The sequence below is a fragment of the Salarias fasciatus genome, chromosome 2 (assembly GCF_902148845.1).
Source record: "Salarias fasciatus chromosome 2, fSalaFa1.1, whole genome shotgun sequence".
NCBI lineage: Eukaryota > Metazoa > Chordata > Actinopteri > Blenniiformes > Blenniidae > Salarias > Salarias fasciatus.
Genome location: NC_043746.1, coordinates 27020802 through 27032961, shown reverse-complemented (window position 1 = coordinate 27032961; position 12160 = coordinate 27020802). Strand labels below are relative to the sequence as shown.

Sequence of the window (12160 nt, the reverse complement as noted above, 5' to 3'; positions counted from 1 at the left end):
TATCGAAAAGAAAGCTGTTATTTTAATTGACGTACTGTAGCACAGATGGCAAAATTTTATTGTGCCACTAATCAGCAATAATGTAATTTGTTTCCAGGTTTGGATTCATTTTACCTCTTACATTTCCAAAGTGTATTGATTTTGCACCCAACTTTTTGGTCATTTTCAATTTGTGTTTGTCTGAAAGATTCTTGTTGTACTTGAATGTGTTTTATTATTGAAACATCTACCAGTTTATGTTATTTAAGGTCAGGGGAAAGGATTTGTTTTCACGACAGTGAATGTGACGATTCAGCTTATTCTTTACATCGCCTTGTACGCTAGTTGCCAGTGTGCCTCAACAGAAAGCAGGCCAAACCGCCATCTCTGTTGAAAATGCATGTTAAAACCGTAAAAACCATATTTGTATAATAAAAAAACACGTCACAAACACAAAACCATTTCATTCACCCGTCCAACGTGTTCAAAAAAGCAGCTCGATTTGGCAGAAACCCGCCCAATCTGGCAACACATCCAGTCATAGAGCTGTTTTGTGCCATTTTGGTGTCGTTTGACTTTCCTGCAGTGACGACGTACAAAATAGTTCATTCTTCTAATGCGTATGACTAAATCACATTGTTCGTTGTGTGTTTTACCAGAAGAATAAAAAAAAAAAAAAGGCATATCAAGGCAAAAACACGACACACATTTTATTTTGAAGTCACTTATTTCAAGCAAGTCGGCACCTGACTTGCTTGTGTCCAGATTAATGCGGTAGGGCTACGGCTAACGGAAAAATCCTTGCGGGAAGTTACCGGAGCTCCGCAAGGGCTCCATTGCTGGACTACTACTTCCTAAACTACTTCCTGCTTTCATGCTTTTACCATGTGCTATGGTAATCTTTGAGGAACTATTACGCTGTAATTTTTTCTCAAATTATACCGTGATATAAATTTCAGGCCATATCGCCCACCCCCAACTCCAGACTCGGTCTGCTCCTGCGGCTGGAGCGCAGCTTCATCTCACAAAGATTAATGATACTTAAAAAACTAAATTTCTGCTCTTCAGCCTTAGACCCACACTCCGTAAAAAGAACTGCATCCTCACTGGGATGTAAAATCATTGCTGTCATTTGCTGAACACATAGATCACACAGCGGTGAATGTCGGGGAGAGAATACCAGAATACACACGGCGCTGCGTTCAAGTGCAATATGAAAATCAGTAAGTGGCATCGGCATGTTATTTGATAGGACTAGCCGATACCGATACCAGCGTTTTAGTGCGGTATCAGTGCCACTGACGATACTGGTATTGGTATCGGTGCTACACCATCAGGAAGTGTGTCTTTGAGGGCTGGGACGACGTGTCGACGTCATCGATTACGTCGACGCAAAAAATACGTCGACGCAAAAACTGCACGTCGATGCGTCGTTTCAGAATAAAAAAAAAATGGCGCCGGCATCGAGTAGCAGCAATTATTTAGATCCAACCGATTTAGCCGCACTTAGCGGGGGCCACGGCATGGGAGCTTCAGTGCAGGACATAATCTCTGCAAAATCGCTCTTTTCGGCTATATTTTTTCATCCATCGCCAGTGTTATAAAGTCAGCTCGTCTACCGTCTTCAGGTGAGTCAGCTGACAGTTTTCGCTAACTTTGCCACAATTAGCTCGGATGGGAACGTTTGAGCTCCTCTCCCCAGCAGAGAAGCACTTTGATTCAGCCTCGGCTGTCACGGCGCCTTGGTGCCTGACTTCCAGGGGCCGAGTTGGGGCCGATTGGGTAAACGGCCCGGAGCTGCTCCACGGCGGCGACGGGAGAGCTCCAGCAGCCGAGGCCTGCTTCAGGCGCCTCCGTGGTTATTCGGTGGGTCCCCGCGTGCTCCGCGGCCGGCAGGGAGCGCGTCTCCGCCCGGGAGCGGAGATCCAGAGCTGCCACGCCGTGGCTTGCTCCACGGAGGCACGTGAAGCAGGCCGCGTCTTCCAGGGGCCGAGTGGAGCTGCCCCACGGAGGCTGACGGGAGAGCTCCGGATCTCTGCTCCTGGGTGCAGACGCGGCCGCGGAGCGCACGGAGACCCGCCGCATAAGTCGGAGAGGAGTTCCGCAACGGATTTAAAAATGAATCGTTAGATTAATCGATGCATCGATGAACTATTTCCTAGATTAATCGATTGCAAAAATAATTGTTTAACCCAGCCCTAGTGTCTTTGCATCCAGTTGTCTGTGTGGACAGAGCCGACACAACCTGTCCTCTTTTGGGCAGCCAGGTCTGACTGTGTCTTTAAAATCACTCATGCTGTAATGTTTAGATATAAGATGATGAAAAATAAATACATTTATGAATTTATAAATGTAAAAATTTCAAAATGTATTTATTCAAAAAACTTTCCTACTTGCCTTGATGAAAATGCCGAGATCGATGCATGAAGGGAAACATGGAGAACAGTGGGAAGTGATGCCGTTCCGTCTCACCGCTGTGACCCAGGCCTTCCGTCGCCTCTTCGTTATTTCCTCAACCTGCTGTCCATAACCTCTTTTCCAAGCTGGACCGAAAAAATTGTACATTCTCGTCAACCTTTCTGCCATTTCTTTCAAGTGATTTAGTAAGGCAGCCTTTCACACAACACGAGCGTCCTATTTTATCACTGGTCACCAGTTGACAAGGAAACCGGTTAATTCAAAACAGCACATTTACTGCTTTATCACTGTAAAACATTCACATCCATCACATCATGACTTTGTCTTGTTTCCCTCCAGAGCGTCCCCAGCGCCACAGTGGTGACCAGAAGACGACTTCCAGTCTGGAGCAGGAGGAACATGAAACTCCACACATCAAAGAGGAGGAGGATCCTGTGGAGGTGACTGCGACTGATGGTGGTGGTGACGGTGACAGATCCCACCACACTGAGAGAGACTTGACCACCCGGCAGCTAACTGCTGCTGCAGTGCAAATCTTCAGTGAGCTTGAACACACCATGGCCCGATATGAAGAGGAAATCGATCGTTGGCGCAGACTACCGGAAATCCTCTTGAACCCTCAAATCAAGTTACACAGAACAGGTACGGAGAAGTCGGAATGAACACATGAATTGACTGCTTGAGGATCTCCGTCATTATGGCTAAACGTTTGGTTTTTCCTCCGCAGACACAAACAGGATTTGTGTCTGTTGTGTTTTCTATATTTTAATCAGCTTTATTCAGCAGACTAGGAACTCCAAACACAGTCCCTCTTCTTGTCCACTTTCTACTTCAAGTCAACCACACAAAGCCCCCTCTGGTGTGGAAGTGTAATCCCTGCAACAGCACAGCGTGACCCCGTGTTTCCACTGGACGCGACACAAATTTTTTGTGTGATGAGATTACATACAAAGTCAATGTAGTGACGCGATTGCCGCTCAATCTTGAGCGGTGGGCAACGGGCGGCAACCGATGGCGCAGCGGGTGGCCAGCGCGAGCGTTTCCAACGAAAACTTGGCGCGCCCATCGACTTGCACTGCCACTCGCCACTGCTCGATGATCACCGCCCGCCGCCTCATTGCTACACGCTCGTCGCTCGACTTGAATTTTTCAAGCGAATTCGCGCCAGGACAGCCTATCAGCGTGGAGGTCTTCACGGACGTGCTGACGTAGGGCATGCAGGGCTCCAACCATGCAAAGCAGTTGGCGTGATGCCAAGGCGTGCGGCGTGCGCAATCTCATTTGTTGAGCGCTTCAGGTGGAAACCGGGCGTCAGCCTGAAGTAGCGCTGGAACCGGCCTTTGTCCAGGCGCAGCTCCTGCAGAAGACGGTGGAACTCACCGAGCTCATTCCGCCTCCGTAGGATAGCATGCATCCAGAAGCCAGAGCTGACTTCCCCATGCCAAATACAGAGCAGCGATGGTGGCAGTCGGAGCCATCTCAATCTCCATCTTTATTTGTAAAAGCACTTTTCATATTCATAAAAACAACACCAAGTGCTGAACAGCAAAAACAAAAAAGAACAAAAACCGCACCATCGATCAGCATGCACGCGCACGAACACACACACACACACACACACACACACACACACACACACACTCCCATGTTCGACAGTGAAATGATTGGCGAGCTTGGAGTGACGTGATGACGCGGTAAGGGTTTTTTGCATATTTGTACCAGCGATGACACTCGCGCATCTGGCGTGGCGTGATTTCATTTGTCCTGCGAATGCTGTCGCGTTCATCGCGTCCGGTGGAAACACGGCCTTAGACGTCAGGAAACACAGCATTTTCTTTTTCCCCCAAGGAAATATTCCTTCTCAACTCAAACTGAAATAGCTGCCAGAAGTGTAAAAATGTATGTTCACTGCTCATCCAAGGTGCTCATCAAGCAATAACGATTAAAGGCTGTCAACTTGACACCTGTCCGCCTCCTCTTTTGACGACTTCCACAGTCCGCTATTTTTAAAACGTTAATGAAAGTTTTCAATTTCACCACTTGAATCCCAGTTTATTTATTTTATTATTTTTTTTATCTGGAACTGTGGAAATAATCTTTTATCTTGTACTTGTTTTGTCCCTGTAGAGTTCCCACAGCACCTTGATGGAAGGGAGGAGCAGCTCTATGAACAGGACACAAAATTTTGTCAAGAACAGGGAGAACAAGAACCTCCACAGATCCATGAAGAAGAAGAACCAGGACCTCCACAGATCAAAGAGGAAGAAGAAGAACCAGGACTTCCACAGATCAAAGAGGAAGAAGAAGAACCAGGACTTCCACAGATCAAAGAGGAAGAAGAAGAACCAGGACTTCCACAGATCAAAGAGGAAGAAGAAGAACCAGGACTTCCACAGATCAAAGAGGAAGAAGAAGAACCAGGACTTCCACAGATCAAAGAGGAAGAAGAAGAACCAGGACTTCCACAGATCAAAGAGGAAGAAGAAGAACCAGGACTTCCACAGATCAAAGAGGAAGAAGAACTAGAATCAGGACTTCAACAGTTTACAGAGGACCAGGAGAAACCACAACCTCCACAGGAAACATGTGGTGCAATTGTCTGTAAAAAAATCATGTGTCGGAAGGTACGAAGGGTCAGTGGGAAGAAGAAACCCATGAGAACTGAGACAGGTGAGAAGCGACATCTTTGTGAAAAATGTGGGAAAAGTTACAGTAGAAAGGATAGTTTGTCCGTCCACATGAGAACTCACTCAGGTGAGAAGCCACATTCTTGTGAAACATGTAGGAAACGTTTCAGTAGAAAGGATAGTTTGTCGTTTCACATGAGAACTCACACAGGTGAGCAACCACACCCTTGTGATACATGTAGGAAAGGTTTCAGTAAATTGAGCAATTTGTTGGCCCACAGGAGAACTCACACTGGTGAGAAGCCACATACTTGTGAAACATGTGAGAAAAGTTTCAGTAGACGGAGTCATTTGTTGGTCCACAAGAGAATTCACACTGGTGAGAAGCCACATCCTTGTGAAACATGTGAGAAAAGTTTCAGTAGACGGAGTAATTTGTCGGTCCACAAGAGAATTCACACTGGTGAGAAGCCACATCCTTGTGAAACATGTGAGAAAAGTTTCAGTAGACGGAGTTATTTGTTGGCCCACATGAGAACTCACACAGGTGAGAAGTCATATACTTGTGACACATGTGAGAAAAGTTTCAGTAAACTGAGTAATTTGTTGGTCCACAAAAGAATTCACAGAGGTGAGAAGCCACATACTTGTGACACGTGGGAGAAGTTTCAGTAAACTGAGTAATTTGTTGGTCCACAAAAGAATTCACACTGGTGAGAAGCCACATACTTGTGGAACATGTGGGAAAAGTTTCAGTCAACAGGGTAGTTTGTCGGTCCACATTAGAACTCACACAGGTGAGAAGCCGCATTGTTGTGACACGTGGGAAAAGTTTCAGTACACGTGGTAGTTTGTCTGTCCACAGGAGAAGTCACACAGGTGAGAAGCCGCATTCTTGTGACACATGTGGGAAAAGTTTCAGTACACGGGGTAATTTGTTGGTCCACAAGAGAATTCACACAGCTGAGAAGCTGCATCCTTGTGAAACATGTGGGAGCAGATTCACTCATCGTAAATCATTTCTGCGCCACCTGGAAAGCCACATGGAGATGAGTTCATGAAATATTCTATTGGAGATCTCACAGGAAGTCCAGCTTAATCCCCAAATGATAAGATAACCACTTGAAAGAAAACATTGCTCATTTAGAAAGTGTTCAGACTATTCTTTGTTTTGTGTTTTTTTTTTTTCTTTATGAATTTTTTGTTTGTGAAATTTCAAGGAATGGAATTAAAATTTTAACACGAATCCAATGAGTTTTGGTATTCCTGCATCAGCATCCCAGCATGTGAATCTTGCTGTCATGTGTTCAGTGTGGGGAAAACAATTTTAAAACTCGTGTCTGGAGTTTCCGTTTGTTTCCAATGTATGTATCATTTTCTAACAGAGCTTAAAGCTCGGGTCGACGATCTTGGAAAACTAGCATGTAGCACGAATGTAGCATCTCCCAAAGGCTCCGCCCAGCTCCCACCCCATTGGAGGAGCTCCCGTTGGGAGCGAACGCGCCACGTGCGCGGAGGCACCACGCGCACGGAGTTTCTGATCGCCTCCAATGTTATTAACCTTTCTGACTGCCCGCACACAGCGCGCATCGGAGCGCAGCGCGCCCGCTCCGCGTCGTTCTATTTTTTACGCGAGCCGCGAGCGCCATGAGTGACTTGGCAACGCGCGCGCGCACTGAACCAGAGTGAGTGAATGCCATTGAAATGTACGGGCAGAAGGCTGGTAGAACGGCGAAGGGATTTGACTGGTTTCTTCAGAGCGGTCTGCGCCTTTCGATTGGTCGGAGTTTTTACACTCCTGTGGCCGCTACAGTGGTCAGATTTTTTCTGCACCTTTTTCCGTCCACAATGAATTGACTTCTCCCAGGCGGCAAGGAGCATTTCACTCAGTATGACTAAAAGTGCTTTTGGACAACATCGTTTACCCTAACTTTAAATGTATTCTGGTTCGATACTATAATATAATATTAGCATAAAGCAATATAAAAATGTATTTATGAGCTCCGCCTTCGTCTTATAGACCCCCACGTTATCCAAAAAACCACCGGTCAGCTTCAGCCAATAGATTTTGAGCTTCTGCTTTGCCATGATGTCAATCAACGTGCGCGCGCAGCCAGAGAGCATGTGCACTCGCCCAGGCAGAGGTGAGTTAGCTATGCAGCAGCCGACCCGCTCACCTCGGATATATCCATTGTCTGCTGAACATCCACCATAAACAACTAAACATGTAGGATGCTGCAGACTCGGTGGCACTCATTTTCAGCCCACGGGTAATGCGCGTGCAGATGTGGCAGTGTGGGGATTCTCTCTCCTCTCTCTCTCTCTCTCTCTCTCTCTCTCTCTCTCTCTCTCTCTCCCTCCCTCCCCCTCTCCTCACCTGCCCGTGGTGCATACAGGTGTAGCTGATTTAGTAATCAGCTGGGGAGTGCTACTTAAGCTGCAGTCTCTCCCCTGTCTCACTCTCTGTGTCACATCCGTGCGTTCTGGTGTGTCTCTTGCATGGCAGAAGTGATCAGCCTTACCTGGGTTTGCTGATCGGTGTGTCTCTGTGTGGTGCGAGTCTGTTCTCCACACTGACTGTGGTAGTGTGCAGCTCCGCCGTTGTGCCCTCAGCCTCTCTCCTCATGCGTGTGTGGGTGTGTGTGTCTGCAGCCTGGGACAGGTGCAAGTGATTTAAATCCACGCGCTGCTGACGTCGTGGCCAGACATCGGACCGCTGCTGCTTTGTTTCCACGGGGTTTTTACGGCTCAGGCCGGCTGTCCTCTCACCAGACTTTCCAACGTTACTGCTCGGATCCGCTGCACTCCTCAGCCTGTCCGGCCTGGCCGTCCGGATCTGCAAACACGTGAACTGTTGCTCTGCTCTGCTTGTCAGCGTTCACTGTTTCCCCCCTGGCGTCAGACTTTGTATCATTAATTGGCGTATCTGGTGCACCTTACCGCCTAAAGTACCATCGTATCTGAATGAATGAGTGTGAGCGTGGTTTTTTGTTTTCATTCATTTTGTTTATTGTTTGTGTTTATTGGTTTAGATCAATCCTGGTTTACCCATTATTTTGAAATATTTTGTTTTGTTTTTGGATTGATCTGTTTCTTTACTTCCTTTGCAGTTGCTGAGGCCGGTGGTGGTGCGGTGATTCAGGTGGTGGTGTCCCCCTCCGTTGATGTGCTGTGTCCTGGTTCTTGGCCCCCCCTTCACGAGTGTGTGTCACATTTACCCTGGTGTTTTTGTTTTTTATTTCTGAGGGGACTCCACTTCCCCTTCTCCGGCACTGTCCACTCCGCAGCTCAGCAACTGCTCAGTTTTTTTCTTTTCTGGTTTCTTTGTTTATCTTTATTCAGTTAGCCTTTGGTGTGCATGGTTCTTTTAAGACAATGTTTTAATTATTTAAAATAAAGTGTTTTAAACGGAGATCCCACGTCTCGTGCCTGAGTACGACGAACCCGTGTGCCCTTGGGGCGTAAAAATAATTCCCTGGGTGCAATTCCCAGGGTGGCGTTGTCGGTCCATTAACTGAAGTGGCTCCCGCGCTCGCCACACTTGGTGTTGCCGGCAGGATGTACTCATAAACGGCTGAGACGTGGGTTCCTCAAGTTTTACTTTTATCTCTCTTTGTGTATTAATCTGTTTTTGTTTTTTGTGCAGATCGGATAAGTTGGAGACAACGCAGCAGTCGTCCTTGGTGGGTCCCCAGGACACTCCTGGTTGGGTGATCCCTGTGTTGCCATTACAGCCCTGTACCAACCTGTAGTGTGAGTTTACTGTAGCCATGGAGGAAGAGATACAGAAACTTAAAGAAGTGATAAATCGGTTGAGGGCTGATAATGAGTGGTTGCAACAGGGACAGGCTGGCCCTAGTGCCGCTCCATCTACCTCCTCAGCACCATTTATAGCTCCTACTCCGAATGTGCCCATAGCAGAGAGGTTAATTTTCCTCCCTAGAGAGAGGAAGTGTCCGGTGTTTAGGGGGAGAACAGGAATAGGATTGAGTGAATGGATTGAGGAGGTGCAGGCTTGTATGAGGGCTCGGCGGCTGTCTCAGCTGGACCAGGCGCTCTTCCTGTTTGACCATTTGGAGGGTGAAGCCAGAGAGGACATTAAGTATCGCTCGAATGTGGAGAGAGAGGACCCTGATTGTATCCTTGCTATTCTACAGGAGCTGTATGGATGTTCAGACTCGTACGTTGCATTGCAGGAGGCGTTCTCCTCCAGAAGGCAGGGAGAAGGAGAAACTCTTCAGGAGTTCTCCCTCGCACTGAAGGGCCTCATGGAGAAGGTTAAACAGAGAGCACCCACTGCTGTACCAAATGCTGAAACCCTTTTGAGGGATCAATTTGTGGAGCATGTGTCGAACAGCTCCTTGCGGCGCGAATTAAAGCAGATGGTACGGAGACAGCCTGAGTCTACTTTGCTGGATGTTAGGACAGAGGCGATCCCGTGGGAGCGTGAGGCCTTGCCTGGCAGTGCGCGGGGCTGCAGTTACTCAGTCCCCTCGGTGCTGGGTGTCCAGTATGGGGTTCGAGGTGGCCTTCAGGCATCGCCTTCCCCATGCTCACTGGCCGACATGAGTGAAATGAAAGAGATGCTGAAGCGATGGCAAGATCAGCTTAATCAGCTCACTGAAAGCATTGCCCGTTTGCAGAGCACTCAGCGGAGTCGTTCCCCTTGTTCTGCCCCTATAATATGCAGGCGCTGTAATCAGCCTGGTCAAATTGCACGGAATTGTGATGGAGCGCGTGTTTCTTCTCGTCCCCAGGTTCCCTCTCAGTCCCTGTCTCGGAATGTTTCGGTGCCGGAAAACTAGCACCCTCCAAATTGCAGAGCCACAGTTGGGGTGGGGTCATGACGGGCTCATCAGAGGTGTCGACCAGCTTAGAGGCTTCTAAGCTGATGTCTTCATGTCCTTATTTAGATGTGGACATGGGTGGTATTAAGGTCCCCTGTTTGTTGGATACTGGTTCCATGGTATCAATTTCCGAGAGCTTTTTCCGCCGGTATTTTGAACCTTTGGGTCAGGAAGAGCTCCAATCGTGTCACTGGTTGGAGCTTAAGGCCGCCAATGGTCTGACCATCCCCTACATTGGCTACCTGGAGCTGGAGGTGCAGCTTTGTGGCAAGGTGATGCCTCATTGTGGGGTGCTGGTTGTCAGAGACCCCCTTGGTGGTGTGCCAGCAAAAGTACCTGGCATCTTGGGGATGAATGTCATTCGGAAGTGTTATCAGGAGCTTTTTGTGCAGCATAGAAAAGCTTTGTTTTCACAGCATTGTGTTTTGGAGGCCCCCAAGCCTGTTGTGCAGGCGCTGCAACAGTGCCAGAAGGCTAGTGACCAGGCCCCCTGAGTTGGTCCTGGAAAGGTGAAGGTTTGTGGTAAAAAGGAGTGACGGATTCCTGGTGGTGTATTGAAAGTGGTGACCGCCACATGTTCGGAGCAGTACTCAGATTCCACCGTCCTTTTCGAGCCCCTGGATTCTGGTCTGCCTGCAGGGCTGCTGGCCTCCCCTGCCCTCGTGAAGGTAGTGAGAGGCACTGCCTATATACCGATTGTCAATGTGGGTTCCACTGACGTGTGGTTGTATCCCCGTACAACTGTTGGAGTATTGGAGTTTGTGCATGTGGTCAGTCTCCCTGCTGGAGTTAATGGGGTGCCATCGGGTTTGGCTACGATGTCTTCCCAGACCGTGTCTCCCAGTGTACAACAGCAGGTAGAGGACTTGGATCTGTCATCTTTGTCTGTTGAGGAACAGGGTCAGGTGAGGGCCTTGCTTAGGCAGTACACTCCCGTCTTTTCTGCTCATGATGGAGACTTGGGTTGTACCAACCTAATCTCCCATGACATCCCCCTGGTTGATGAGGTCCCTGTTAAGCAACGCTACAGGCGCATTCCACCCTCCGAGTATGAGGTAGTGAAAGAACACATCAACCAGTTGCTTTCGTCCCAAGTCATCAGGGAGAGTAGTAGCCCTTACACATCTCCCATCGTGTTGGTAAAGAAGAAAGATGGGACTATACGCATGTGCGTTGACGACAGACAGCTCAACAGCAAGACCCGGAAAGACGCCTTCCCTCTGCCACGCATAGAGGAGTCGCTTGAAGCACTCTGGTGCTCGTTGGTTTTCAACCCTGGACTTGGCCAGTGGTTACAACCAGGTGCCTGTTACTGAGGCTGATCGGTCCAAAACTGCGTTGTGCACACCGTTTGGTTTATTTGAGTGAAACAGGATGCCCTTTGCACTGTGCAATGCCCCTAGCACCTTCCAGAGGTTGATGCAGCGCATTTTTGGTGATCAGCAGTGTCAGTCATTATTGTTGTACCTCGACGACATTGTGGTGTACTCCTCCTCAGTGGAACAACATCTGGAGCGGCTGAAAGTGGTGCTAGGACGACTGCAACAGGAGGGCCTTAAGGCCAAGCTCAGTAAATGTTCTTTCTTTCAGAAGGAAGTGCGTTACTTGGGCCATGTGATTTCTGGCGACGGTGTCTCTACAAATCCGAGTAAAGTTGAGGTGGTTGCCAAATGGCCGATTCCCACCACTGTCTTGGACTTGCGGTCCTTCCTCGAGTTTGCCAGCTATTATCGGCGGTTTGTGGAGGGCTTCGCCAAGTTGGCGGCCCCTCTGCAGACGGTGGTAGCTGAAAACAGCAGCACGCGGACTGGCAGAAAATCTGAACGTGGACTTATTCGTTGTTGGACTGAGGAGTGTCAGCAGTGTTTTGAAGCATTGAAAACTCGGCTTACCACTTCATCAGTGTTGGCCGATGCAGATTATTCCCTCCCGTTCATTCTCAAGGTTGATGCAAGCTTTGGTGGCTTAGGAGCAGTCCTCTCGCAGGAGCAGGCTGGGAAGGTGAGGCCTATAGCTTATGCTAGCCGAGTGTTACGGCCTACTGAAAGGAACATGTCCAACTATAGCTCCATGAAGCTTGAGTTCCTGGCCCTTAAATGGGCCATGACTGAGAAATTCAGAGAGTATCTGTTGGGTAACAAATGTATTGTCTACACTGACAATAACCCCCTTAGTCACCTGTCCTCTGCTAAGTTGGCGGCCACTGAGCAGAGGTGGGTGGCCCAGTTGGCCTCATTTGATTTTGAGATAAAGTATCGATCAGGCAGGAATACTGCGTTCTCGGTGCTA

General features: G+C 48.4%; 1 protein-coding gene across 1 annotated transcript; it reads left to right on the top strand.

Moving 5' to 3' along the window:
• Nucleotides 1-5009: 5009 nt before the first annotated feature.
• LOC115396801 (zinc finger protein 182-like) lies at nt 5010-9829 on the top strand. The gene is made up of 4 exons (XM_030102836.1): nt 5010-5545; nt 5706-5828; nt 8671-8707; nt 9782-9829. The coding sequence occupies exons 1-4, from the start codon at nt 5010-5012 to the stop codon at nt 9827-9829; spliced, it is 744 nt and encodes a 247-aa protein (XP_029958696.1).
• The last annotated feature ends 2331 nt before the right edge of the window (nt 9830-12160 follow it).